The sequence below is a fragment of the Typopeltis vanoorti genome, chromosome 24 (assembly GCF_054136105.1).
Source record: "Typopeltis vanoorti isolate ZY-2024b chromosome 24, IOZ_Tvanoo_1.0, whole genome shotgun sequence".
NCBI lineage: Eukaryota > Metazoa > Arthropoda > Arachnida > Uropygi > Thelyphonidae > Typopeltis > Typopeltis vanoorti.
The window spans coordinates 36,024,707-36,050,673 of record NC_143572.1 but is presented as its reverse complement, the minus strand read 5'-3'; the positions used below and the strand labels follow the sequence as shown (position 1 = coordinate 36,050,673).

General features: G+C 37.1%; 1 protein-coding gene across 3 annotated transcripts in view; it reads left to right on the top strand.

The window, feature by feature from the left end:
* The window catches only part of IntS6 (integrator complex subunit 6), a 292,395-nt gene that overhangs the window by 242,848 nt on the left and 23,580 nt on the right, over positions 1-25,967 (top strand). For all 3 annotated transcript variants that reach the window (XM_090413384.1, XM_090413383.1, XM_090413386.1), the window contains one exon: positions 9,964-10,279. In XM_090413384.1, the coding sequence (XP_090269510.1) occupies positions 9,964-10,279 (316 nt within the window). The remainder of the gene's footprint in view (positions 1-9,963; positions 10,280-25,967) is intronic.

Here is a 25,967-nt window from a genome sequence, read left to right as displayed (position 1 = left end):
AAGTGATCAGAACTTTATCCACCTTTACCACGAGTTGCCTCGACTGGCACTACCATGAGTTGCCTTGGACTTGTACTACTTGCAGGTGCAAACTTGACTTTCTTGTCTGTTTGCTTACTTGGGAAATAGGATTAAAACCAAGTTTATATAAAATTACTTGGTATCTTGAATACATAATATACCCAAGTTAAAAAACTTTCTACATTTTTAGTTATTGTCTAGTCTATGTTGTTGTTAATTTCCTTAAACAACATGATGTTATATACATGGAAAATCAGCAGCATACATGTGTGTTGCCGACATTCCAGTAGTTGAGGTAGAAAAACCGTCAAAAACTTGAAATATGGAAAGGCACCTAGAGTAGATTATATTTGACCAAAAATGCTCAAATATGAGGTCTAAAACTTTTATGGTGGCTACACTACATAATTCAGAAGGCCTGGTTAGAAGGTCAAATTTTGGATGACTGGAATAGAGCTCTCATGACCCATCTGCAAAAAAAAAAGGAAATAAATCTTATTGTGGAATTTTCCTACTGAGTTTCTGGTAAGATTTATGCAAATATACTTGAACCAGCTGGATTCGGCTCAAACAGCTGTTGTCAGGATCAGATTTTTGCTTTAAGCCAAATAGTTGAAAAATCACAGGAATATAACAAGGATCTGTATTTAAGTTTTGTAGATTTAGAAAAGTGACATGACAAGTTGCCAAGAGTAAAGCTGATCAGAATGCTACAGTTATATGATGTAAATGAACATCATATCAAGCAGTACATAGTCTATATTTGATTTATAATTCTGTAGTTAGTATTCAAGAAGGTACAGGAAGACGGTTTGATGTTAAACTAGTGTATCAGGTGTGAGATAAGTGTGCACATTATTTCCACTGTTATTCATCATTTATGGATCACATTATAAAGGAAAATGGTATTAAATCTAATATCAAAATTGAAGATGTTAATCTCAGCTGTTTAGTTTATGCAGATGATGTTATACTTCCGAATAAATCCAGTACAAGCATGTAGTATTCCCTAACTAAACTGAATAACTGCAGTAATAAATTTGGTATAAAGATCAGCAATAAAAACACAAAAGCCCTGAAAATAGGCAGGAACATTGAAAACATGAACTACATCCTAAATTGACAACCTATAGAACAAGCAAACATTTTAGGTATTTAGGTGCAGTTTTTAGTAAACATAACAAATTAAATATAGAAATTGACAACAGAATTAGCAAATCTGTTTGTGAGGCTTATACATTGGCTGATCATAGTGGTCTTTTAAGGTAATTAAGAAGTACATTAAATATTAATTATAATAAATTTAATTAATATTTATTGATATTTTGTTGGCAAAGTCAAACTTCCATCAATAGGGAACACAACAAAACTGATATATGCATGCAGGCACTACACCAGATAAATGAGGCTAAAGCATGGCAATCAAAGGCAAGTCTAAAGTTTTAAATAGTACCCCCATAGTGGGGTGGAATGACTCTTCTTGGCTGTTCTGCAGATTAATGTTCCAAATTTGAAGCTGTTTCATGCAACCAAATTTGTTGAGGTGTGGATAGTTCCTTACAGCTGAATCAGATTCTGGGTATAGTCTCTCATATTTATGTTAACTATGGTGAAGAAATTATAGTGGACTTTTTCCAGCATATCCTGTGGTGAGTAGACAAAGCATGTTCAAAAAGTGCTGAGTCATAGTGGTGAAACTGGATACAGTCCTTGTTCTCAGCGATTTTGGTGTTAGCCATTCTGCCTGTCTGGCCATAGTAGGACTGTTTACAACTCCAAGGTACCTTGTAAATACTTGACAGATCTCAGGACTTTGTCTTTGGTGAAGTAGATAAGGGATGCCAATTTTTTATATGCTGTAAGTGGCTGTAAGATTTTTAGGATTTTTGCTAGTTTTCCATACACTCCAGATATATAATGAGGATATGTGTTTTGGAGTTTTAATATTTTTTGGATGTAGTATAGACTGTAGCCATCGGCTAGTAAGGTGCTGTATATGGTACTAAGATTAGCGGCGGGAGCATTGTTATCTATGCTGGATAATTTTGCCCTGTTGTACAGGGTTTTTATAATTCAATATTGTTGGGGAATGTACCTAGCAGTGCATGTAGATTTTCTTTAAACAGAAAATGTCAAGGATCTGCCATTTATCATGTAATGCTTGTAATTAAAGTGTCTATGAAGGGAAGACTATTATTGTTTTCTTTTACTAAGGTGAACTGAATCCTGAGATGTTGATTGTTTGTATGTATTAAAAATCATGTGGCCAAATAGTGAATGCATCATCTGTGTGGGAACAGAGTTTAAGGCTTTCTCTTCCAAAGTCTCCATGAAATAGTTGGGGAGGGGAGACAGTTGTTGTCCCTTCTATTTGTTTATAGAATTTTCATTGACAAATGAAATAGCCAGAGTTCATGTGAACTTGAACTGGGCTGAGATGTTGGGAGGAAATTCAGCTTGGATAAGGTCTAAAGCAGGCGTGGGAAACCTTTTTAGTATCAAGGGCGAAAATTGCTAATTTAAAACCTTCCGCGGGCGACTGGCAAATTTTAACTCTTATATATAGTGTATGTAGTGTGCAATATATATCTCAATAAGTAAATGTGCAACATTTACTTATTGTTTAGACATATAATTTTATACTCATTGTGTAGACATATAATTATAACAATCAAGCATATAATTATAACAATCTTAAACTTTTTAGTGAGAAGGCTGAAACTGCTTTTTTTTGTGAAAGCTTAGAAATATTAGCTGCCCTTGATGAGATGGCTACTCGTAGTTCATGGCGAGATTTTCATCAGTGAGTCTTGTATGAGAGCGATTTTTTTGCCAGACTTAATTTTGAAAAAAAATTGCTCGCATTGATAAGTAGTAGAAAACTGAGAAGTTTTGTTTCTTTTAATTTTGAAAAAAAAAAGAAACTTTGTTTCTTTTTATTTACAAGGCATCATTTTTTAAAGAAGGGAATTTCTCAGAATCAATGGATTTGTAAAAGTCCAGTATAGGCAGATTACTTTATTTTGATCTCAAAGTGTTATCACACTGCAAATCAATCAACTCTAATTGCAAGGAATCGGAGGCTTCCTCAGGGCGTATATCAGAAGGTGTTTCTCATCTCCTTTGAAATTGATTCAAAACACACTTTGACACTCATCAATATACTCACTTGTTGATTTTGGATTGCATTCTCGTAATTTTAGAAAATGTGTAAAGCGTTTTTTTTTTTTTTTTCAGTTGGGTAAGAAATTGAAGCATCGATTCAAAGCTCTTGATATGAGTGAGCAAAGAGGTCATAAGCTGATTGGGACCTTGTAATTTCAAATTTAGATTATTCAAATGACTAGTTATGTCTAATAAAAATGCTAAATCACTTTAAAACTTTTCATCCTCCAATTCTTTAATGGGGACACCTTTAATGTCCAAGAAAATTTTCACTTTGTCTTTAAGTTCATAAAATCGCTTGAGCATTTGAGCTCTACTTAGACACCTAACTTCACAATGGTACAATAAGTCCTCATATTTGGCTTCAAGATCTTGCAAAAATTTTTTGAATTCCCTGTTGTTCAACCCTTTACTTTTTATCAAATTAATGGCCTTTGTTACTACATTCATGACGCTGTTCATCTTGAGTAACTTTGGATACAGATTTTCCATATGAATGAAGCAGTGGCACACAATTAAAGTATTTGGGTTCAATTGACGTTTCTTAAATTCATTTTTAATCAGAGCCACGAGCTCTTTTTCATGACCTACCATGGATGGAGCACTATCTGTAGCGAGACCACTCAGTTTTTCATATAAATCGAAATCCTTTAATGCTGAATTGACCATTTCAAATAAATCTTCACCTTTAGTTGTCCCCTTCATTGATTTTAAAGCAAGAAATTCTTCTTGTTAATTGAAATCTGTAGTTATTCCCCGTAGAAACATAGCCATTTGTGCAGTATTTGACAGATCAGTAGTCTTCTCATCAATGGCTAATGAGTAAAACACAAATTCTGCTGAATCTACTTTCAAAGAAGTTTGGATTTCATCAGCGATTTCTTTAATATGGTCAGAAACAGTTTTTCTTGATAGGCTAATATTTTTAAACAAACTCGGTTTTTCTGGACATAAAATCTCGACGGCAGTAAGAATGCAATCTTTCACAAACTCACCTTCATTATGGGTTTTAAGTTTTTTAGCAATTTGTTCATGCAACGCATAACTAGCTTGAGTTACAGATGATCTTTCCTGAATAAACTTTTTAAAAAGAGATTGGCTCTTGATTATATTTTCTTTCAAAGTCGCTATCTTGTCTAAACGTTCTGATCCTTTTAAATTTTCATATTTCTTATGCTTACTCAAATAATGTCTTTCAAGATCATATCTTTTGTAAACTACAACAGGTTCGTTACAAATAAGACAAGTGCACTTGTCATTAATTTCAATAAAGAAGTATAGTTCTGTCCATTTTTCACAAAACAGAGCACATTCACCACTTCTTTTACGCTTTTCACTACAACTTGTCGTTTAAAAAAATAAATTGAATAAAGTTGTCAACTGGTTAATTACAAGGCACTTGCAGTACTGCATGAGAAAAACAAAGTCAAAAGTCAGTATGTTTTGACACGCGGGAAAATGTCATGGTGGTAATTGGGAAGCAACCAATCAGAGAAAGTCTGAACTTTGCCCACGAGAAATGCTCCTGATTTCTTTTTATTTTAATGGCTGGTCTCGATTTGATGGTTGCCAGACGTATGATGATCATATTTTATGTAATATAGTTATTTTTGATTTTGTATATTTAATTATTTAAATTTAAATAAATTTAAATTATTATAAAATGTTATTTACATGTACATACGAGTACATCAGCAAAGGGGCGAATTGAAATAGACTCACGGGTGAGGGGTTCCCCACCCCTGGTCTAAAGTGTCTTTAACTGGAACATTGGTGAATGGAAGGAAGACATCAGAACTGACTGTGTCAGTATATTGAAGAGTGAGACTTTTTTTTTTTAATATACCGGACTTAAATTAAGTCCGATGTTTTTTAAATATGTGTGAAGGGGTGTTGCCAAGAGCATTCATTCTGGCTCACAAAGGTGCACTATTTAGGAATTTGGGCTCACTTTTAATTGTCATGCCTCCTTTACCCAGAGTAGTGCTTGCTTACACATCAGGTTTTTTGTACTGTTCCTTGATGATGGCAACTTGACTTTGCCAAAATATCAGAAATAATAATCAAATTTATTATAACTATTTAATCTACACTGTATTTTTTTTTTTTTTAAATACATTATGAATAGCCATTGTGTATGTCTTGCCACCAAACTTACTACACTCCAAGGAGATTCCATAGCACACAGAAGCTATCAGTATCCATACAGTGAGTTAAAACTTAAGCTTTCCAAGCATGTAAACACTTAAGCCATTCTAAAATGCTGCCAGGATAATAATCCCTGTGTTAAATTAAAACATTACTTTAATTCATCAAAAGCTCTCCACATACAGTCACCCTAGCTTTGCCAATTTATGTGAACAGATTGACACAATTGTGTTCTACTTGCTGATACCAATGAAGCTATTCATGCAATAGAAATGGAGTTAACCATTATGCTGAATACTTGATCCTCTTAGACATCTCCAATCTTCAGTAGCGAAAGAATTTCAGAAAATGTCAGTAAATTCACTGATCTATTAAAACACTCTGTTTTGAAGCCTCAGCAACTCAAGGAAACACTGTAGTAAACTTATTGTCCTCCACCATTAAGCTAGAAGTCATTAACACACTTGGACCATAGCTACACACTCACACCTAAGAAAAAGTGTAAATTATGATTTAGACTGAACAAGGGATTCTCAGCTATCAGTATGGGTAGAAATACATTTACTAATATATAGTATATACAAGGGTAGTCTGAAAAGTTCTTGGCCTAACAATGAAAAAACGAATTTATAATTTTAAAATTATTTTTATTTTTCAACATGATCTCCCATAAGACTAATACATTTATTCTAGCGATGCTCCAGCGTCATTATCCCATCCCTGTAGTGGTTCTCAGTAAGATCTGCAAAATACCCTTCTACAGCTGCAATCACCTCTTGATTCGAAGAAAAATGCAGAGCAGCGAGGAAGAGTTTTAGTTTTGGGAAGAGATAGAAGTCAGAGGGAGCCAAATCTGGGGAATAGGGTGGATGTTCCAACAATTCATAGTGTAGATCCCTTAATTTTCCCATTGCCAAAACGCCTCTGTGGGCAGGTGCATTGTCCTGATGAAAGATGATTTTTTCTTCTGCGAACCAGGCCTTTTCTCACGAATTTTTTCATCTAGTCTGGTTAAAAGATCAAAATAATATTCTCCAGTTATTGTTTTAGCCTTTTCAAGATAATTAATAAACAAAATGCCTTTAGCATCCCAAAACACCAATGCCATGACCATTCCTGCTGATGGAACTGACTTTGTCTTCTTTGGTGCTGAACATCCAGTTTCTGTCCACTGTTTTGACTGCTGTTTGGATTGTGGTGGGTAATGGTGAATCCAAGTCTTGTCTATAGTAATAAATCGATGCTCAAAATCAGTTTTATTCTTGTTAAAATGCTCCAAGCATTGTTCAGAGATATTCATGCGAGTTGCGTTTTTGATCTGCTGTGAGCAAGCGCAGCACCCATCTTGTGCAAAGCTTTTTCATTTTTAATTCTTCATGCAAAATATATCCTACACATTCTTTTGAAATGTCTATAATCTCAGCAATTTCATGCACTTTGACTTGCCATTCATCTAATACCATATTGTGCACTTGATGAATGATTTCTGGTGAATTAATTAATTGTCGAAAACGAAGGAGAAGAGTGCTCATAAACTTTTATGAACTTCAAATGAATTTCTTTTGCCGTTAAACCTTCTTTTACAAAAAATTTTATAACCGCACAATACTCAATTTTATCCATTTCAAGGGATACAGACAACAGTTTTGCTTCAGACAGCTATATAAGACAAACTATTTGATAGAATGACTTGCAATTTCACATGGATGTTTATGACAGATGTACCAACTTTGAAAAAAAAATCTTTCCGATGTTGTTGCCATTTATGGTCGAGGCCGACAACTTTTCAGACCACCCTCATATATATTCCTGTCCATACCGTAGACAGTATTAGGCTGGATGCAGCCGTTGTGCAAACACAAGCAAAACTTCCAAAAATCAACTTCTCCCACAAGCAATTTGAACCATTACCAGCAATGAAAAACAACAAATGAACGGTAATTATGAAAGTAGGTAAGGGGAATGCCATTGCCTTTCTAAACCACCATGATTATACATATAAACTTACTTCTGCTTAAAGATCATTCCACCTACCTTTCTTTACTCTGATCTGACCAACACGCAGATCAAAATCCTTCACAGGCTCCTTAAAAAAGGTCACATCCTGGCCTGTGGAAATTAGAAATAAACTAAAACCATATGATTCTAGACACTGCCCCCCCCCCCCTCCTCCAGATATACAGTCTACCAAAAATCAACAAACAAAATGACATCCATTTGTGGATGGCATTTATTCACCAACATATGGATTAGCCAAAGTACTCTCCCAATATGCTGGCAACATCCCCTCACACATAAATAGACCTTATCCAATCTGAATTTCTTCATGATATCTCAGCCTGTTTAAGTTCACCATGAACTCTGACTGTTTTGTTTGCCAAGTAAAGTTCTGTAAGCCAATGGGTGTCCCTTCTATTTGTTTATAGAATTTTCATTTACAAATGAAAAAGCTAACTTCTTCATGGAGACCTTCAATAAACTCTGTTCCACACAGACCCACTGTTTGGCTGTGCTATGCAGATTATGTGTTCCCCATTTGGCAACATGACTTGGATGCTCTTAACACATCTGAACAATTGATCATAGGACTTTTTAACATATCTAAACAATCAACACCCAACAGTTCACCTTTTATTCCAATGATTTTGGGGCAAATAAACTCAATCAGTGAAACCATTTCATCTCCCTTATTTGCCCACCACACCTGCCTGCCTTCCTAGACACTTTGATTTACACACACATTACACGCAAACGTGACTGCATTTTCCATGTACAGAAAACCCAGGAACACTTGCATGCATGTGCTTGTAGATACATTTGCCAACAGTTAGCCCTTCCCTCCCAACAGTATGGAATTATAAAAACCCTGTATTCTTTTTCTTCTTCTCTTCCATCCTCAAGACAGGTTGAATCCCTCATGGATAAGAATGTTCCACCCTTCTTTCTTCAAAGCAAGCGCTTTCATATGCCAAGAGCTTTGAAAGTCCAGAACAGTTCTTAGGGCTTTATGTTATGTTAATTTTTGTCTTCCTCTGGATCTTGTACTTTCCATAGTGCCCTCAAATACCAAGCAAGGAAGTCTGTTCTGTTCCATTCACACAGTGTGGCAGAACCAACAGAGTTGGTGCATTTTAACTCTGTTAGCAATTGTTGAATTAGGGATATTCAAATCTTGCACTACTTTGTGCATTAGTCTTTTATCCCATCCAATGAGTTCTGTTTATTTTTCTGAAGCATTTCATTTCAAAAGCCAACAGTTTCTTCTTGTTCCGTTTCTTCTTGTTCTGTTGGTAGTATTATACTTTTGTATAATTTTATTTTTAGAGTTGTAGGAATTTTGTTTTTTCCAAATTTTATTAAGTTTATTCATCCTTGACCATGCTATGCAGAGTCTGTATTTTATTGTTGCTATATGTCATTTAAATTTGAAGTAAAGTATGCTCTAGGTAATTAACTTGTTCTATGATTTCCTGATTAAGTGTTATTGGTATATCTTCCATATGTCTTCCAATTTTCATCATCTTTGTTTTACTTCAATTCATATTATAATTTCGCAAGGTGCTTGTAATTTTGCAAGCTGGTCTTGGAGATTTGATTTGTTACCTGCTATAATAACTATATCATCTGTGTATATGACCTTCTTCTCCTTTCTATCCTCGCGAAAAATACCGTATCTTTCCATTTCTATCCCTGTTAGAACATCATCTTCATTCAACCATGTTTCACTTATTCCAATGATTTTGGGGCGAATAAACTCGATCAGTGAAACCATTTCATCTCCCTTATTTCCACACCACACCTGCCCAATCACCTTTATCACCACTTACCACATATATCTGCTCAGTCTCAACTTCCCCACCCCATCACAATCTCCTCCATCTTCGTACATACATTCACTGCCACTTTCAACATCTACTCTCCCTATGCCATGTCTCCCTGTCCATCCGGTCTCCACCGTTTCCCTATTCCTCTTGCATTCCCATTCTCTTTTCATCTCTCTCTCTCTCTCTCTCTCACACACACACACACACACTACTACTTTTTTCACTGACAAGCATTTCTGTTTCTTCAGTACCACTCTTTTGATTTTTTACTTCATCTCTTGCTTCTGATGTTGCACACATCACACACTGTGCTTCTATCCAACAACACTTTCTCCAATGCACTCACTCCAAGGCCATTCAAATGCAACCCATCACTCCTGTATAATTTCATTAAATCTACCATTTTCACCTGCTATATGAGCCTAGCTAATCTCAGATAGTATGGTCATTTAAACAGAATTGGAGAGGAAAAGTTAGCAAAGCAAGTTTGGTTTTTTTTTTTTTTTTTTTTTTTTTTTTTTTGTCAGTTGTCAATATTTTCTGTCAGGAGTTCTGACATATATCAATTTGGAACAAAATTGTTGATAAGAAATTATTAATGATCTAATTTTTTCATATACAATATCTCTTAGGGATATTTGATGCACTATGGGAATGTTACATCCCCTTGGGAATTTGTTATGCTGATAGGATAATGCTTAACTTTTCTAATTAATTCTTTATTTGTGCAGAGCTTTGAAAACACTTTCCTTTTGGTCTTTTAAATAGTGCACTGCATTTTAGAACTTCTTATTGTATTTTTCAGAGTATGATGGTAGATGAAGCTGATATTGATTTAGTTGGTGGAAGCGGAGGAACAGGCAGTGGAACGCAGTCACGTGGTCAGAAACGTCCTCCCGATTCTTCACTTGGTTCTCCCAGGCCTAAACGCAAACCAGGTCCCTTACCAAAAGACTTTCCAGTGTGGCGACCACATACCGTATCACCCACAAACCAGAATCAAAACTTTTCAGGGTCAAATTTCTTAAATGAGTCATTAGGACAAGAAACTTCCATAGAGTCAGGTAGTGAGAACCAAGATGGAGTATTATTATCAACAAGAAATAAGCCAAATGTGCTATGTAAGTTTTAAATCATTGTGATCCTATTTTCATAAGAAAACATACAAGATAAATAATAAAATGCATTATGATATTTAGCACACATAGCATCATTAATAATATGAAGTGTTATTAAATTATTCTTTTTTGTTATCCTGCTTAATTGAGGCCTGCAGTGGCTGGAAAAGTACCATGTTTGGTCTCTAGAGGAGAGTTCCCCAGATTATCCTCTCAGTGCATCCATAGTATTGAAGTCTAAGATTTACATTCTTTGTATGTAGGAAGTGATTAATGAACACATGAGTGCATGTGTTCATTAATCACAACATTGGACTGTATGTGTGTGTGTGCGCGTGTACACGCATGACACATGCACACACACAGCTTTGAAGGTCAATAGGCACCATAGGTGAGGAACAAACAGCCATGCCGCCCACTTGTAGGACCTCATTTCACTGCGATGACTGCTGCAATCCTATGGGGCATATTTTCCAGTCGTACAATAGTTATTGATGGGACTTTTGGACCATTCTTCCTGAAGGCATGTAATGAGGTTCTGGACTGTTCTGAGGGAGATGTCTCTTGACCTCACCCAACACTCCAGTTTATCCCATGGATGGTCAGTAGGGTTCAGATCAGAGGCCAGTCAAATGTGGTGACGTTCCTGTCCCCAAGCCACTCAGTTACAGCAGCAGCCTTATGACATGGTGCATTATCTTGCTGAAAGAGAGAATGGTCAGTTCTGTAGTAGGAAGCATTGCATTGTCCAGAATGTTCAGATATCTCTTGGAGTTTGGTGTCTTTGGCACCGCAAACAGAGGCCTGAGGCCAAACTAGATAAAACAGGACCATATTATCACACTGCCACATCTGAATTTCATAGTTGGGGTTATGCACTCTGGTAAGAGACGTTCACCAAACATCTGCCACACCCACACCTGTTCATCTGCTTGGTAGAAGGTGTAGCATGATCCGTTGCTCCATAACACAGCTTTTCAAGCTTCAGTGTCCCAATGTATATGCTCTTTGCACCACTGAAGATGACATTGCATATTGGTTCAGGTAATGAGGGACTTGCATATTGCAGTCCTAACATGGAAACCCATGTTTTGAGCCTCAGTTCTGAATGTTTGCACAGATTTGTGGTCTAGTTGATGCCCGGAACTCTGCATTCAACTTGTCAGCTGACAAATTGAAATTTTTACATGTTATCCTTCATAGCACCTTATGGTCACGTTCAGTGAGTATGGTGGGTCATCCACTGCATATAGCTCTTGCAGTTCATTCTCTGCACTTCCATCTCAGTATGGTATCACTGATTGTTGACCTGGGATAGCCCAAACAGATAGGACCGCAATATAGCATCCTATCACAATGCCTCTTTCAAACTCCTTCAGTTCCCTTCTAGCAGTCATCTTCAGGAAGTATCTTCAGGACTGGGGTAAGGTTGTACCACCTTACCCCAGTCCTGAAGATACTTTCAGGCACAAACTTTGTTTGCTCACACTTGGATAAAGGATTAAACTAAATTTATTATAGTCTAACCAAGTGAAAAAGAAACTTTCAACATCTTTCTCTAAATCCAGAGTAATTTAATAAAAAGGTGGCACACCGTTTGGCAACTTCTATAGGTAGAGATGACCTTGCTAATGCTTCTGCCTGGTATCTCCACTTGGGCCTGGCTCCCACTGAAGAGACCTCAATAAAGGTCGAAACTAGTCTGGGTAGTGGCCCTTCCATTAATGCATAACATTATACATATCCGCAAGGAGATGTGTTTAGCATTATGGGAGATACTGAGATAGGAGTGATGTTAGCTTGCTCCACCTTTGCAATGAGTTGCCCGGTGTTGTACCACCTTACCCCAGTCCTGAAGATACTTTCAGGCGCAAACTTTGTTTGCTCACACTTGGATAAAGGATTAAACTAAATTTATTATAAACTTAGACAGTCAAAAACAAGGTTCTGTAAAGACTGGCAGCTGAAATTCTTGTTGCAATTCCATGTTTCCAAATACCAAGCATTTGAATGTCAATCATTTCTTCCGAAATATATAAATTAGTTCACACCTATGACATTAGGTTTTTTCAAATTATCTGATCTTATTTAAATTTTAATATAATAGATACAAATTCAGAAATAAGCAATAAAGAAAGAGATTTTATGCTTATTTCTGAATTACTATTCTTGATTTAATAATAATTATTAAATTCTTATTAATTTAAAGAATTTGAAATTTTGTTTTTAGTCTTTGATTCTGTTGGATTCATCTTGGAAGGTTAGGCCATAAATTCACCGTGCTAGCCCAGTGTGGGTTAGTGAATAGCAATATTTTCATATCGGATCGCCAGTCCAAAACCACAGGTCCACTGGCTCTTTATTCAATATATTCAGAGCTGCCCTGATATCGAATGGATGGTAGTCAGGTTATATATATATATATATATATATATATATATATATATATATATATATATATACATACAGGGGGTTCTTAAGGGTCAAAGCTGTATAACTGAGAGGAGACCTCCACATAGCTTTTAAAGGAATGCAGAGAACCGACCAGAGCTTCTGACCTAATGTCCAATCCTCACCTTCTCATGGTACACCTTGTTGGGTATCTACCTGGATACTGAACAAACGAGGATGGGCTGCAAATTAGGGATTTAGCCGACCGAATTGTATTCTTATTGGCTTAAACCAATATACAAAATGATGCTCCAACATGACAAAATTTCATGCTGGCCTGGGGTGTTGCACGGTTACAAAAGGCCCCTGTTCTTTTGTCCAGGGAACCAGGGCGAATAGCACAAAGTCAGCTACTGGAACAAATCTGAAGGCACAACCCCAACTAAACATCACCAGAGTTAAAGATCAGTACTATCAACATAAGAAGCCTCAATGGCAAAGAAATGGAGCTAGCTGAGGAATTAGATAAGTACTAGATCGACATAATAGGGGTGACTGAAACAAAAAAGACAAAAACGGGTGAGATCTTTCTGAGCAATAAATATAAAATGTTATATTCAGGCAATAACAATCAAGGAAAAGAAGAAGTAGCCATAGTATTCAACACAAAATACGAGACTGATCTTCTTGAATGGCAGGCAGTCTCAAGTAGAGTGATGTGGGCAAATATCAGAATGAGGAATTGGACAATGAGACTTATTTGTGCCTATGGTCCCACAGAAAGTTCTACTAAGGTAGAAGTGGAGGAATTTTTTGATGCTTTAGAAAAAGCAACTGACACAATGGAAAAGGAAAAGTTGATCCTTGTTGGGAATCTAATAGCAGAGTAGGAAATGATTGTCAGACATACAAAACTATTTTGCGAAAATTCGGAGAAAGAGCAAAGCTAATAATAATGGCAAATATCTGTTGGATTGGATTTCTGCTCAGGACATGGACTGGTTATTACTAACACCATGTTCCAACATAAAAATGTGCACAAATTCACATGGAGAGAAGAGGCCAGGAATAAGAAAAGTCTCATTGACTATGTTATTGTTGATAGTGATGTTTTCTCCCTGGTGCAGGACACCAGAGTGTACAGAGGATTTGAAATTGGAAGTGATCACTATTTAATCTTGATCAGAATAAAACTGAATTTCATATTGAAAAGAATAATATGTAAGAAAGCTTTAAAGCGAATAAAAGTTGAGAAGCTCTCAGATGTGAACTGTAGACTAAAATGCATAGCTTATTAAAGAAAAAATGAAAGAGTTCGAGAACAGGAACCAAACCTTGGAGATCCAGTTGCAAGCCTTGAAGAAAACCCTGATTGATTCAGCCAGAGAGGCATGTGGAGAGGTTGTCTGCAAGGATAGAAAAATCAGAACACCATGGTGGATACAGGAAGTTAAAGAGGCAGTGAAGGAAAAGAAGAAATCATATCAAAAGTTCCTGGCAAATAAGTCAGCTTTGGCTTTTAGAGAATACAGAGACAAATGTAAGAAAGCTAAACACTGTGTAAAACTAGCTAAACAAAAGTCATGAGAGGACTTTGGCAAGAACATAGAAAATAAATATCAAGAAGGTGGTAAGATATTGTTGAGGTTGTTGAAGAAGCTTAGAAATGGAGGAAAGACTGCTGTAAAAGGAGTTAGAGATGATAAAGGTGACATGAAAACAGGAGAAAAAGATATCCTTGAAGTATGGAGTAATTACTTCGAAAAATTGCTAAATGAAACAAGAAGTGATAGCACAGTGGTAAAAAACACTCAACAGGCATACAGTCAGTAATTACAGGAATACATATCCATACTTGAAGTAGAAAAAGCCATCAAAGGCTTGAAATGTGGAAAGGTAGCAGGATTAGATGATATTCGACCAGAAATGCTGAAAGATGGTGGTTTTGAACTATGCAGTGCAGCCACTGTAAGAAAAGTCTTACAGTAGCTGCACTGCATAGTTCAAAATGCCTGGACAGAGGGACAAATCCCGATGATTGGAGTAGAGCTCTCATAGTACCCATATATAAAAAGGGAAATAAAATGGCCAGCCTAGCTGGCCGAGTGGTTAGCGTATCCGCTCTCCAGCCAAAAGGCCCAAGGTTCGAATCCCGCCGTGGGCATGAATGTCTGTGATTGTCTGAGTAAATACTAGTGGTGGGGGAGGTAGATGCCGTTGGTGGTGGATTGCGGGTGGAGACAGATAGTTGTAGAGTAAACCCTCCCTCGATGAGTCTTTGGACTCCCTGGTGGTGTCACGTAATAATAATAAAAAAAACTGGATGTGAGAATTGTAGAAGTATTTCCCTACTGAGTGTTCCTGGCAAGATTTATGCAAGTATACTTGAGAAACGGTTGAGAAGAATTATGGAGGAAAAGCTTGGTGAAGAACAAGCAGGATTCAGGCCAAATAGAGGCTGTCAGGATCAGATCTTTACTTTACGACAAATAGTTGAGAAAGCATGGGAATATAACAAAGATCTGTATTTAAGTTTTGTCGATCTGGAAAAGGCATATGACAAGGTGCCAAGAGAGAAGCTATTCAATACTCTACAGTTATATGGTGTCAATGGAAAATTATATCAAGCAATACTTAGTCTGTATTTGAGTTTTAAGTCGGCAGTTAGAATTGAAGGATGTACAGGAAGATGGCTTAATGTTAAATCTGGTGTGAGACAAGGATGTACATTATCCCCTCTGTTATTCATTATCTATATGGATCACATTATGAAGGAAAGTGATATTAAACATAATATCAGATTGGAGCTGTTAATGTCAGCTCTTTGCTTTATGCAGACGATGTTATACTTCTGAATAAATCCGCTACAAGTTTGCAAGATTCCCTGACTAAATTGAATAACTGTTGTAATAGATATGGTATGAAGGTCAGCAATAAAAAGACAAAGACAATGAAAATAGGCAGAATCATTGAAAATGTCAACTGTATTGTGAACGGAGAACCTGTGGAACAAGTAAAACATTTCAGCTACTTTGGCACGATGTTTAGTGAAGATGGTAAATTAAATATGGAAATAGATAACAGAATCATCAAAACTGTTATGGTAGGAAGTCAATTGAATAAATTCATATGGAATAAGATAGAAATTAGTCAGAACACTAAATTAGCTGTATACAAGACAGTGTTCAAACCAGTTTTGACTTATGGATCTGAGAGCTGGGTCAGAAGTAAAACACTTGACCAAAGACTGGAGTCTTTCTCAGGACTCTCATATCTGCAGTCTCCAGACTGCAGATATGAGAGTCCTGAGAAAGATTAGAGGCATGAGCAGATGGCATCAATGGCAATATCATATTAAAAACGAGGATATTAGGAAAGAACTTGACATTGTCAGCATCCAGGAATGTGTTAACAGAGCTAATTTCAGGTGGTATGGTCACCTAAACAGAATGGGCGAGGAAAGATTAGCAATAAAGTGTTCCCAGAGGAAGACCAAGATATAGGTGGATTGATATCATCTAAGGTACAAAGTGCCTTAGATGATAGAAATATAAGATCTGATAATGTTGGAGTCTTGACAAGTAACAGACTGATTTGGAGGAAAATTGTAGATAGGAAGTTAGTAATGATGTAAATTTTTCATGTAGTACTATCATATCCTGTACACCCCTTGAGGGTACCTGCTAGGAATTTGATGATGATAGATAGATACATATGTATGCTTACATGCCTTTGAACTTGGCTGTTGCTGTTTAATTTATTCAGTAATGATATAGAAATGGAATGAAAGGGAATTATTAATAATGCAAAACTAGGAACGACAGTAGTTAATACAAATTAAGTAAAAATCCTGCAGAATGATTCAAATAGACTTGACAGTTTAGGCAAAGGATAATGGTTGGCACTTCACTGTAGCAAAATGTGATTATTAGTGTGGACTTGCCACAATGAGTCTTTAGCCATGAAAATGCCCATATAATAATAATGCACTTTTGGATGAAAAGATTGCATTTAGTGTATTATAATGACAGAACTAGACTGCCAGAAGTTGATGAGGCTATGGATTTGGGAATGATGCAGATAAGGAGTTGAAGTTTAGAGGGCATATTGCAAGAAGTGTTCAAAATAATTCAAAGGGTCATTTGTATGCTGAAGAACAGATTGACACGTAGTGATGGAGAGATCATTATCCGTCCTTATAATATCTTGACATATGACCATATCTGCACTACTCTCTATAGATTCAGTTCATAGAAGTAGTGACCAAGATGGTACGAGATATGTGGAGATGGAATTTTTAACCCAAACTCTCAACCAAAGTTTGTATTACAAAATTAGTTGAGAGGCAGAAATCAGAGAATATTATAGAACCATATCAGTTACTAAATGAGTTTATAACTCATTGGTGAAGAAGAAATTTTACAATATATGAGAAGAGGTGAGAAGACAAGGGACACACCTAGTTATGTAAGAGTGTGGTTAGCAAGGGCATGAGAACTAGATCTTTTGCTCGAGGGGGTGATGAATGAATAGAATGAGTTGCTAGAGGCAGTTGTTTGACCAATTTTTCTAGTTCTTTTCTGACCACCAGCACTCCTGAGATACTGATGGGTCTATAATTTGCTGCCACAGTTTTAGAACCTCTCTTATGCAAAGGAATTATTGTGCTCTCTTTCCGCTCCCTTGGAACTTTACCAGAGCTGATACTTAAATTAAAGCACCTGGTCAGAAGCATTGCCATTTCCTTTGCACATTCTCATAAAACACAAGCTGATATACCATCCAATCCTACAGTCATATTACATTGAGATTCTGCAATATGAAGAACCTCCAATTTATCCACCTCTGTTCCCACATCAGTTTCTATCACATATGTCACAGCAGTAACCTCACTTGATGATATACTCTTGTAAAGTGGTCACTCAATTATATCTGCTTCTGTCACCTCGTGACCTCACTCATTAAGGTTAATCTTCCATAGTCATTCTTTCTCTTTGGGATTTCCTTTACCCTGTTTGGGTAGTTTCTTCTTGAAATCTGATTTTGCCTTCCTTACCATGTTCGTCGCCTTTCTCCTTATTTACCCTCTGCAGCATTTCTTTTTCTGCACCTCATGCTTTATATTAGTCATCCATCTAACTCCTACCTGTTTAACACTCCTGACCTTAGGTATACAATTTAATATTGCTTCTTTAGATGCCCCTTAACTATCTCCCATGCACTACTAACATCCTGAGCTTGCCATAATCGCCAACCTTGCATTTCTACGTATAACCCCTTCTTGACAGAATATTCGTCATGGTTTACAATCTTCCAAGTCAAGACTGCATGGTCATTTTCTCCATTCAGAGCAATGTGGCCACTTTGATTATGGATATCTCTTCTGATCCTGTGACCAGGTCCAATACTCTCACACCCCAAGTTCCTTCCATCACATGCTGCCTCAAATAATAATAATTATTATTATTATTATTGTTCCGGGCAACTCCAAGGAGTCGACAGACTCATCGAGGGAGGCCCTAACATCATGTCAAGAACAACTATTCGACATTCACACGGTATCTATCATACCCTGCCTTGAACTCATTCATGGTCGTAGCACCCACAACAGACTCTGGAAGCTTATTCCACTCATTCACTACTCTCCAAGTAAAAACCTAGCTCTAACACCCTTGTCAACCATGCTCTTGCCCAGCTTCCATTCATAGCCCCTAGTCCTCCCACCACCAGTCATATTTTCAAAAATATCTTCTGGATCAATCTTATAGAAACCCTTCAGTAATTTGAATGTCTCAATCATATCACCCCTCCTTCGCCTATCGACCAATTTCTGCAACCCACAAATCTTCAACCTATTCTCATAAGGTTCATTCCACAGACCTGCTATCATCTTGGTCACTCGTCTCTGGATCCTCTCCACTTCCTCCCCATCACAAAGAAACCCTGGTGCCCATAACTGGGCACAGTAGTCCAGATGGGGTCTTATCTAACATCATGTCAAGAACAACTATTCGACATTCACACGGTATCTATCATACTCTGCCTTGAACTCATTCATGGTCGTAGCACCCACAACAGACTCTGGAAGCTTATTCCACTCATTCACTACTCTCCAAGTAAAAACCTAGCTCTAACACCCTTGTCAACCATGCTCTTGCCCAGCTTCCATTCATAGCCCCTAGTCCTCCCACCACCAGTCATATTTTCAAAAATATCTTCTGGATCAATCTTATAGAAACCCTTCAGTAATTTGAATGTCTCAATCATATCACCCCTCCTTCGCCTATCGACCAATTTCTGCAACCCACAAATCTTCAACCTATTCTCATAAGGTTCATTCCACAGACCTGCTATCATCTTGGTCACTCGTCTCTGGATCCTCTCCACTTCCTCCCCATCACAAAGAAACCCTGGTGCCCATAACTGGACACAGTAGTCCAGATGGGGTCTTATCAAGGCTCGATACAGAGGAACAACAACTTGTTTGTCTCTGCATGTTAAAGTATTTTTCAGAAGCCAAGTGATTTGGTGAGCTGTTATAGTCACTTTTGCAATGTGCCCCCCTAAACTTCAATTCCCTATCCACCAACACTCCCAAATCCCTGGCCTCATCAATCTCCTGGAGTATGGTTTCACCAATGCGATATACTGCTGCTATTCTTTTCACACCAAAGTGCATAACCTTACACTTTGGCACATTAAATTGACATCCATTTTTCCTAGCCCAGTCCTCCAAACTATCCAAATCATCCTGTAAAATTTTGACATCCTGTGAACTCATAATTGCTCTACCCAACTTTGCATCATCAGCAAACAAGTGAACACTTCCTCTCAAATCCTTTCCTATATCATTGATGAACAAATTGAAAAGCAGTGGTCCAAGAACGGAGCCCTGTGGCACTCCACTAGTCACAAGCCGTCTTTTAGACTCCGCTCCTGAATAAACCACTCTCTGGTATCTCGCCTTCAACCACCCTCCTATCCATCTCACTAACCCTATATCTATCCTCATCTGCTCCAGTTTACTGATTAGGGTTCTATGTGGTATCCTATCAAAAGCCTTGGCAAGGTCCAGTAGTATTACTGTAAACCCATTACCCCTATTTAGTTCAGCCGTCACTGTGTTATAAAATGTAAGCAAGTTACTGAGGCATGATCTACCCTTCACAAAACCATGTTGTCCCCCATACAACATCCCATTTTCATCTATCCAATCCTGTATTCTTTTCTTGACTAATTTCTCTAAGACCTTGACAATGATTCCTGATATGCTAATCGGCCGGTAATTTACAACAGCAGTCTTGGAACCACCTTTATGCAGTGGAACTATTTTCCCCTCTTTCCACCCCCTCGGGACTAACCCAGACCCGAGACTCAAATTAAACAAAATGGTCAAGGGTACTGACAATTCTTTAGCTGCTTCTCGTACAACACGAGCTGGTATGCCATCCAATCCCACAGATGTATTGACATTGAAGTTATGCAATAGACTACTCACCTCCACTTCATTCACTACAATTCCCGTATAATTTACTGGTACATTCGTTTCTGCAATGTCACCACCTGGATGATATATTCTTGCAAAGTGCTCACTCAGTAACTCAACTATATCAACTGATTCAGTTACCTCCCTACCATCGGCATTCTTTAAAATCATTCTGCCATGTACATTTTTCCTTTTACTTGCTACATATCTAAAAATCTGTTTAGGATTCTCTTTAGCCTGCATGGCCAATGTTCTTTCGTAATCCTTTTTTGCTTTTCTTACCACACTCGTTACCCTTCTGGCCTGCGCTTTATACCGTTCATGTGCCTGCTGGTCACCTTTCTCCTTAAATTCCCTCCATAGTTGTTTCTTTTTTTGCAGCTCAAGCTTAATGGTATTATTCATCCATTTAACCCCTAGTTGATTTATTATTTGGACTCTAGGTATACAGTCAGCCATTGCTTCATGCAAACACTTCTTAACTACGTCCTATGCACTATCGACATCTAGTCCTTGCAGTTGTACATGCCATGGCACTGAACCAATCAAACTCCTAAGCTTCTCATACTTTCCAGCCTGATAATTCCACATGTAGCCTGTCTTAATTGAAAATTCTACACCTTTAGCCACCTCCCAAGTCAAGACCCTATGATCACTCTCACCGATTGGTGGCAATGTGGTCATATTTGTTACGGCCAAATCCTCAGATGTAATTACTAGGTCAAGCACTCTCTGACCCCTAGTATTTTCCATTACATGCTGTCGCAGATAGTTATCCCTTAATAACCGCATAAAATCCAATTCCTTCCTCCCGTGTGTCCTCTCCTCACTCCAATCAATGCGACCATAGTTGAAATCTCCCATAATAATCACCCTCCTTCCACTCATTTCTTCTATTTACTTGTGCATACTGTCACCACCATCTTTTCCATCATCACCTGGTCTATAGCAGCACCCAATTGTATATTTAGTTCTGCTAGCCACAATCTCACACCAAATGGCCTCATATGTGCTCTTTTCTCCATCCTGCAATTCAAATTCTATTCTCCTTGGCTGGAGCTCATCAGCTATCATCAACAATACTCCTCCCCCCATTTTATTCTCTCTGTCATTCCTGAACACACTATACCCATCACATTCAATCCCACTAGCTATATCATCTAGAGTCAGCTATGTTTCACTAATACCAATAACCTATGGTCTGGAAGTGCCAACCATGGCCAAAAACTCTTCCTTCTTGTTCCTAATACTCCTAGCATTAGTGTACATGAATTTAAGACCCCTATTAGCCCCAACCCTACCTTGATGCCTTATATTAACTATCCCACTCTGATTTGTTGTCCTTATTTGCTCGGGCATATTATATTCATTCTTACATTCAACTGCCTCCCTAAGGACTGTATATCTACTCCCCCTCCCCTTAATAAATCTAGTTTCCCTGAATTTGCGCATCCACCACATTCAGCAACACTTTCTCAAGTCTTCTTACACCGTAACCATTCAAATGCAAGCCATCCATCTTATATAGATCCTTTTGCCCATCGAACTCGCTCCACACGTCCACAAATTCCACACCACTCGTCATACATAACCCACGCATAAAGTCATTCGCAATTATGGCCCTCCTTTTAAACATTTCACTGTCATACCGTGGCAAAAGACTAATCATTCTAACTCTCTCACGCTTTTCTTTTGCTACCTCAAACAATTCATTCAGGTCTTCTATCATTTCCATTTTGTCTCCTTTCAAATCATTCGTACCTGCCACAACAATCATTTCTTTCACCCTTTCCTTTTGCTCTCTAATAGACTCAGTTACATCCTTTATGGTCGCACCTGGTTGGTACGATTTTGTCAAATCCTCTACTATCACACCTCGTACTAACGAGTCTCCATACAGCACTCTATCCTTCATTTTGTTCATGTTCACACTCATATGTCTATTTTTCCTGTCATACTTTTTATTATTGGCTGGTTCATTCAGTCGACTTTTGCTCATACGCTCTAGCTGCTGTTTTGCCCTTTGTATCGCACCATTCAACAATGCGATCTCACTCATTGCGTCTATCTCATCTTTTTTATTCTCAGTAAAACCATTAATACTATCATTCACACTTTCTACATTCACACTCTCACAATTCTCTGGTACAACCTCGCCGTTTCTTGTCATATCCCTATTTTCTTCATTCTGAAGTTTGACAAAAATATCACACTTACGATCTGAAATACTCTTCAATTTCTCATTCTCACTACATTTTCTACACACATTCACTCCTTTATTATCATCTAACCACACTCCGACCGCACTCCGCAAAGCATACATTTCGCAGCTAGTACACTGACTCATCTCTTTTATACTACCGTTCTTTGATAAAGATGGCGAACCATCATTACTGGCCGCCATTTTCCTTTGTACTGGAGCCATACTTACTTGCAACGTATTTTATCAAATTATAAATTATAACACACCAAAAATACACAAAAAGATGCACTAAGAGACGCAAGGCAAACAAAACTACGCAATATTAAATAAATTTATCAACGATAAATGAAAATAATACTCATCTTATCTGGAGCTTTCACGAACACTACACACTACGAATCCCTCTAGTGGCGACAGCAATTATCTGTTAGAAAGCGATAAATTTCATTTCCTTCTTTCCATGTGATCTTTCTTCCTTTTAATCTAATCCAATGTAACCTAATCTTCAGAGTTGAAGTTCCTCATAATAATCACTCAACCTGTACTCGTCCTAATTTGACGATGCATGTTTTCCAGATTATCTGTGGAACTCCCTGACCTATAGCAACAACCAGCTGTATATTTTGTCTTTATTGGCTTTGATCTCACACTAGCTGCTTTAAATGATCAGTTACCCTCCCATCTATCTTCTATTCTTTTTTGGCTACAATTCATCTGCTATCATCACAGCCCCCTACTTCTCCCATTCTGTCTTCTCTATCCTCCCTGAAAATGCTAAGCTCTTCACATTCTATCCCTGTAACTACATCATCTGTCAAAAACTCCCCCTCTTGTTCCTGATACTTATTGGTATTAGTATATAGAAACTTGCATCATCCTTTTAAGGCCCCAACTAGCTTTATTTCCTGAATTGACTACCCTATTCAATATTCTTGCTTGAGAGACTAGATTCTGCACTTGTTGGTCATTCTCACACTCACTCACCTCATGGGTGCATTCATCACTTGCATCCACCCTAATTGCTTAAGCTATCAGAATTTGTGCTCTCTCTCGAAAAGCACTCTCTCAACTAACACCAAAACTGTTTAGGTGCACTCTCTCAGCATGAGCCCCTCCCTCTTTCTGTCAAACTTGAGCAGAGGACCACAAGTTCTGCATACTGATTTGTTTGGTATCAACGCCCTCCTCCTCAGTTTGCCTCTAATAGAGCATGGTAGGAGACCTACAATCTTCACCTTCTCAATCTTCATTTTTGTTTCATTCAACAATTCCTTCACATCCTCCTTCATAGAATACATCTCACCTCTCAGATCATTAGTGCCAACCATGACAGTTAGTTCTTTCACGTTTCTGCATGTGGATGGCATGACTAATATCATTAATTAATGATATTAGTCATACTCAGATCATAGAGTCTTTGTATATAATTTTCTTCTTACCTTGTTTTTTTTGTTTGTTCACGTGATCTCAATTCTTATTTCAGATCACCTGCTTCTTTCTATTCTCAGCCTTGATAATTTCTTGTTGTTTCTGTAATTTTTTGATTTTGCACTTTGTCTCATGAAGGACAGTATGCAAGCATTCTATTTCTTTATTTAGGTCTTTTTCATTCTCCTGTATTTCCATCAATACACAGTCAACATTAACATTTTCCATTCTACCATTGATCCCATGCAGTCCACTAACATTTGCTTCATTCTTGCCATCCAAATGGCACTTGCGCTCAAAACACTTAATACACACTCGCTTTCCTTCTATAAATCTTTTAACTTCCCAATGTATACATCTCTCTCTCACACGCACTGCAGTGTACAAAATCATGTAAATTTAATTCACCCAACATATAATTATTGAATAAAATGGGAGTAATCCAAGGCAGAATTCCTAACTTAAGAATAAATGAATCCATTTGGAAATTAGATTAGTCCTTTTTAATTGATAGCAAAATGTTTCTATGAAGAATGCTCACCATGCCGCAAAAATTTGTAGAAAACCCTCAGATTCCCCCTCCCACACACACACACACACACACCAGAATTCTGCTTATCATTCATAAAACATATGATATAGTTGAATTGGATGGTTGTGAATTGTGGCTGAACTACGAGACCAGTCATTCTCTGTGTTCTCTGGTTTGTATGTTTTGAGAGACAAGAAATGCTGTCACCTCAGTATGAGACCAGCCAAATCATCTTCAGTTCAACAATCCTTATAAAAGTTCATAACTATAAAGGACCTTGATATAATAAGGTAAAAAAAGGAAATGTTAAGATATATAATCATACGTTAACCAGAATTTACTACAGCAGAATTTCTTTTTCTGTTTCTTCCTCATCCAACTTACCAGCCTGGATGGTTAAGTGATAGTGGCTAATTTAGTGTAAGTTAAAAAGTCTTATTAAATGTTTCTTGCTTCTTAAACAACATTCACAAATAATTCGTTTTTTTTTTTTTGTTTGTTTTTTGAGATTAATGGACATTGTCAGAAGTGGCTATGCTACTGAGTTTATGAAGTGATCAGTCACATAGGGTGTCTTCAGTATCGTCCATGTTTTACTCTAATCAAAACAGCGACAGCATTTCTACAACTAAAATAACATTTTTATAAAGAGAATGGCCAAAATCATAATATTGTAAAATTGATAAGTATTAATTCAGTAGCATAATAAAAAATTCTAAATATATGAAGCAATGAATATATTTTGATATTTTCTACTCTTTTTACTTTATAGTATGAATCAGTATCACGAGTAGGATACAGCATCTCTGTCTCACCAATAGTCTCAACATACATTAAAACAATTTGTATCAATTGAACAACTCATAAAATTTGATACGAATTGTGAAAATCATTTTTGTAATCATTAATGTTATTATAAAACATTATTGTGAAAAGTATTGTATAATAATTAACATTATTATAATTTTTTTCCACATTTCAAATAATATAGCTCTTTAGAGCAGCGCTTCCCAAACTGTGGGCCGTGACCCCCTTGGGGGCTGTAGGTTTTGTTGAGGGGGGCCGTGAAATAATGAAAACAAATTTAAAATGTTTTGAGACTAAGTAGATTTTTTTATTTTAAAAGAAACGTATTTAACTTTTATTATTTCTTTTTTGTTATTTTTTATATTTTAATTGAAAAATGCACACATTGGTGTTCGTTCACAAACTTTGCTTCCTGCATATTTCGGTGCTTAATGAATATTAGTAAATATTGCTTATTCATATGTTTCATTTCAAAGCAGTGGTTAATTGTATTTACTTCGAATGCTCTCCAGGGAAGCTCCAAATCTTCCTGTCCCTTTCATCACGCGTTCGTAATCAGGGACTGTTGATATTGACTTTATATACATATCAAAACTCGTTTTATATTATCACTGTCATCCGAGCTAGTTTTCTGTTACCAGTAAAAGTTTCGCATATACTTCACACATGAAAAAAAGCTTAAACAAGTTCATGTTGGGAGATAGTAACTCCCTTGCAGTGGTAAACAACACACCCTCCTTAAGAGTCACTATACTGCAGAGGCAATAAAAACAAGTACTTTTATTATGCCAGTGAATAAGGTATGAGCAGTCTGTGTAATATATTTCTCAACAAATAGTGCAAT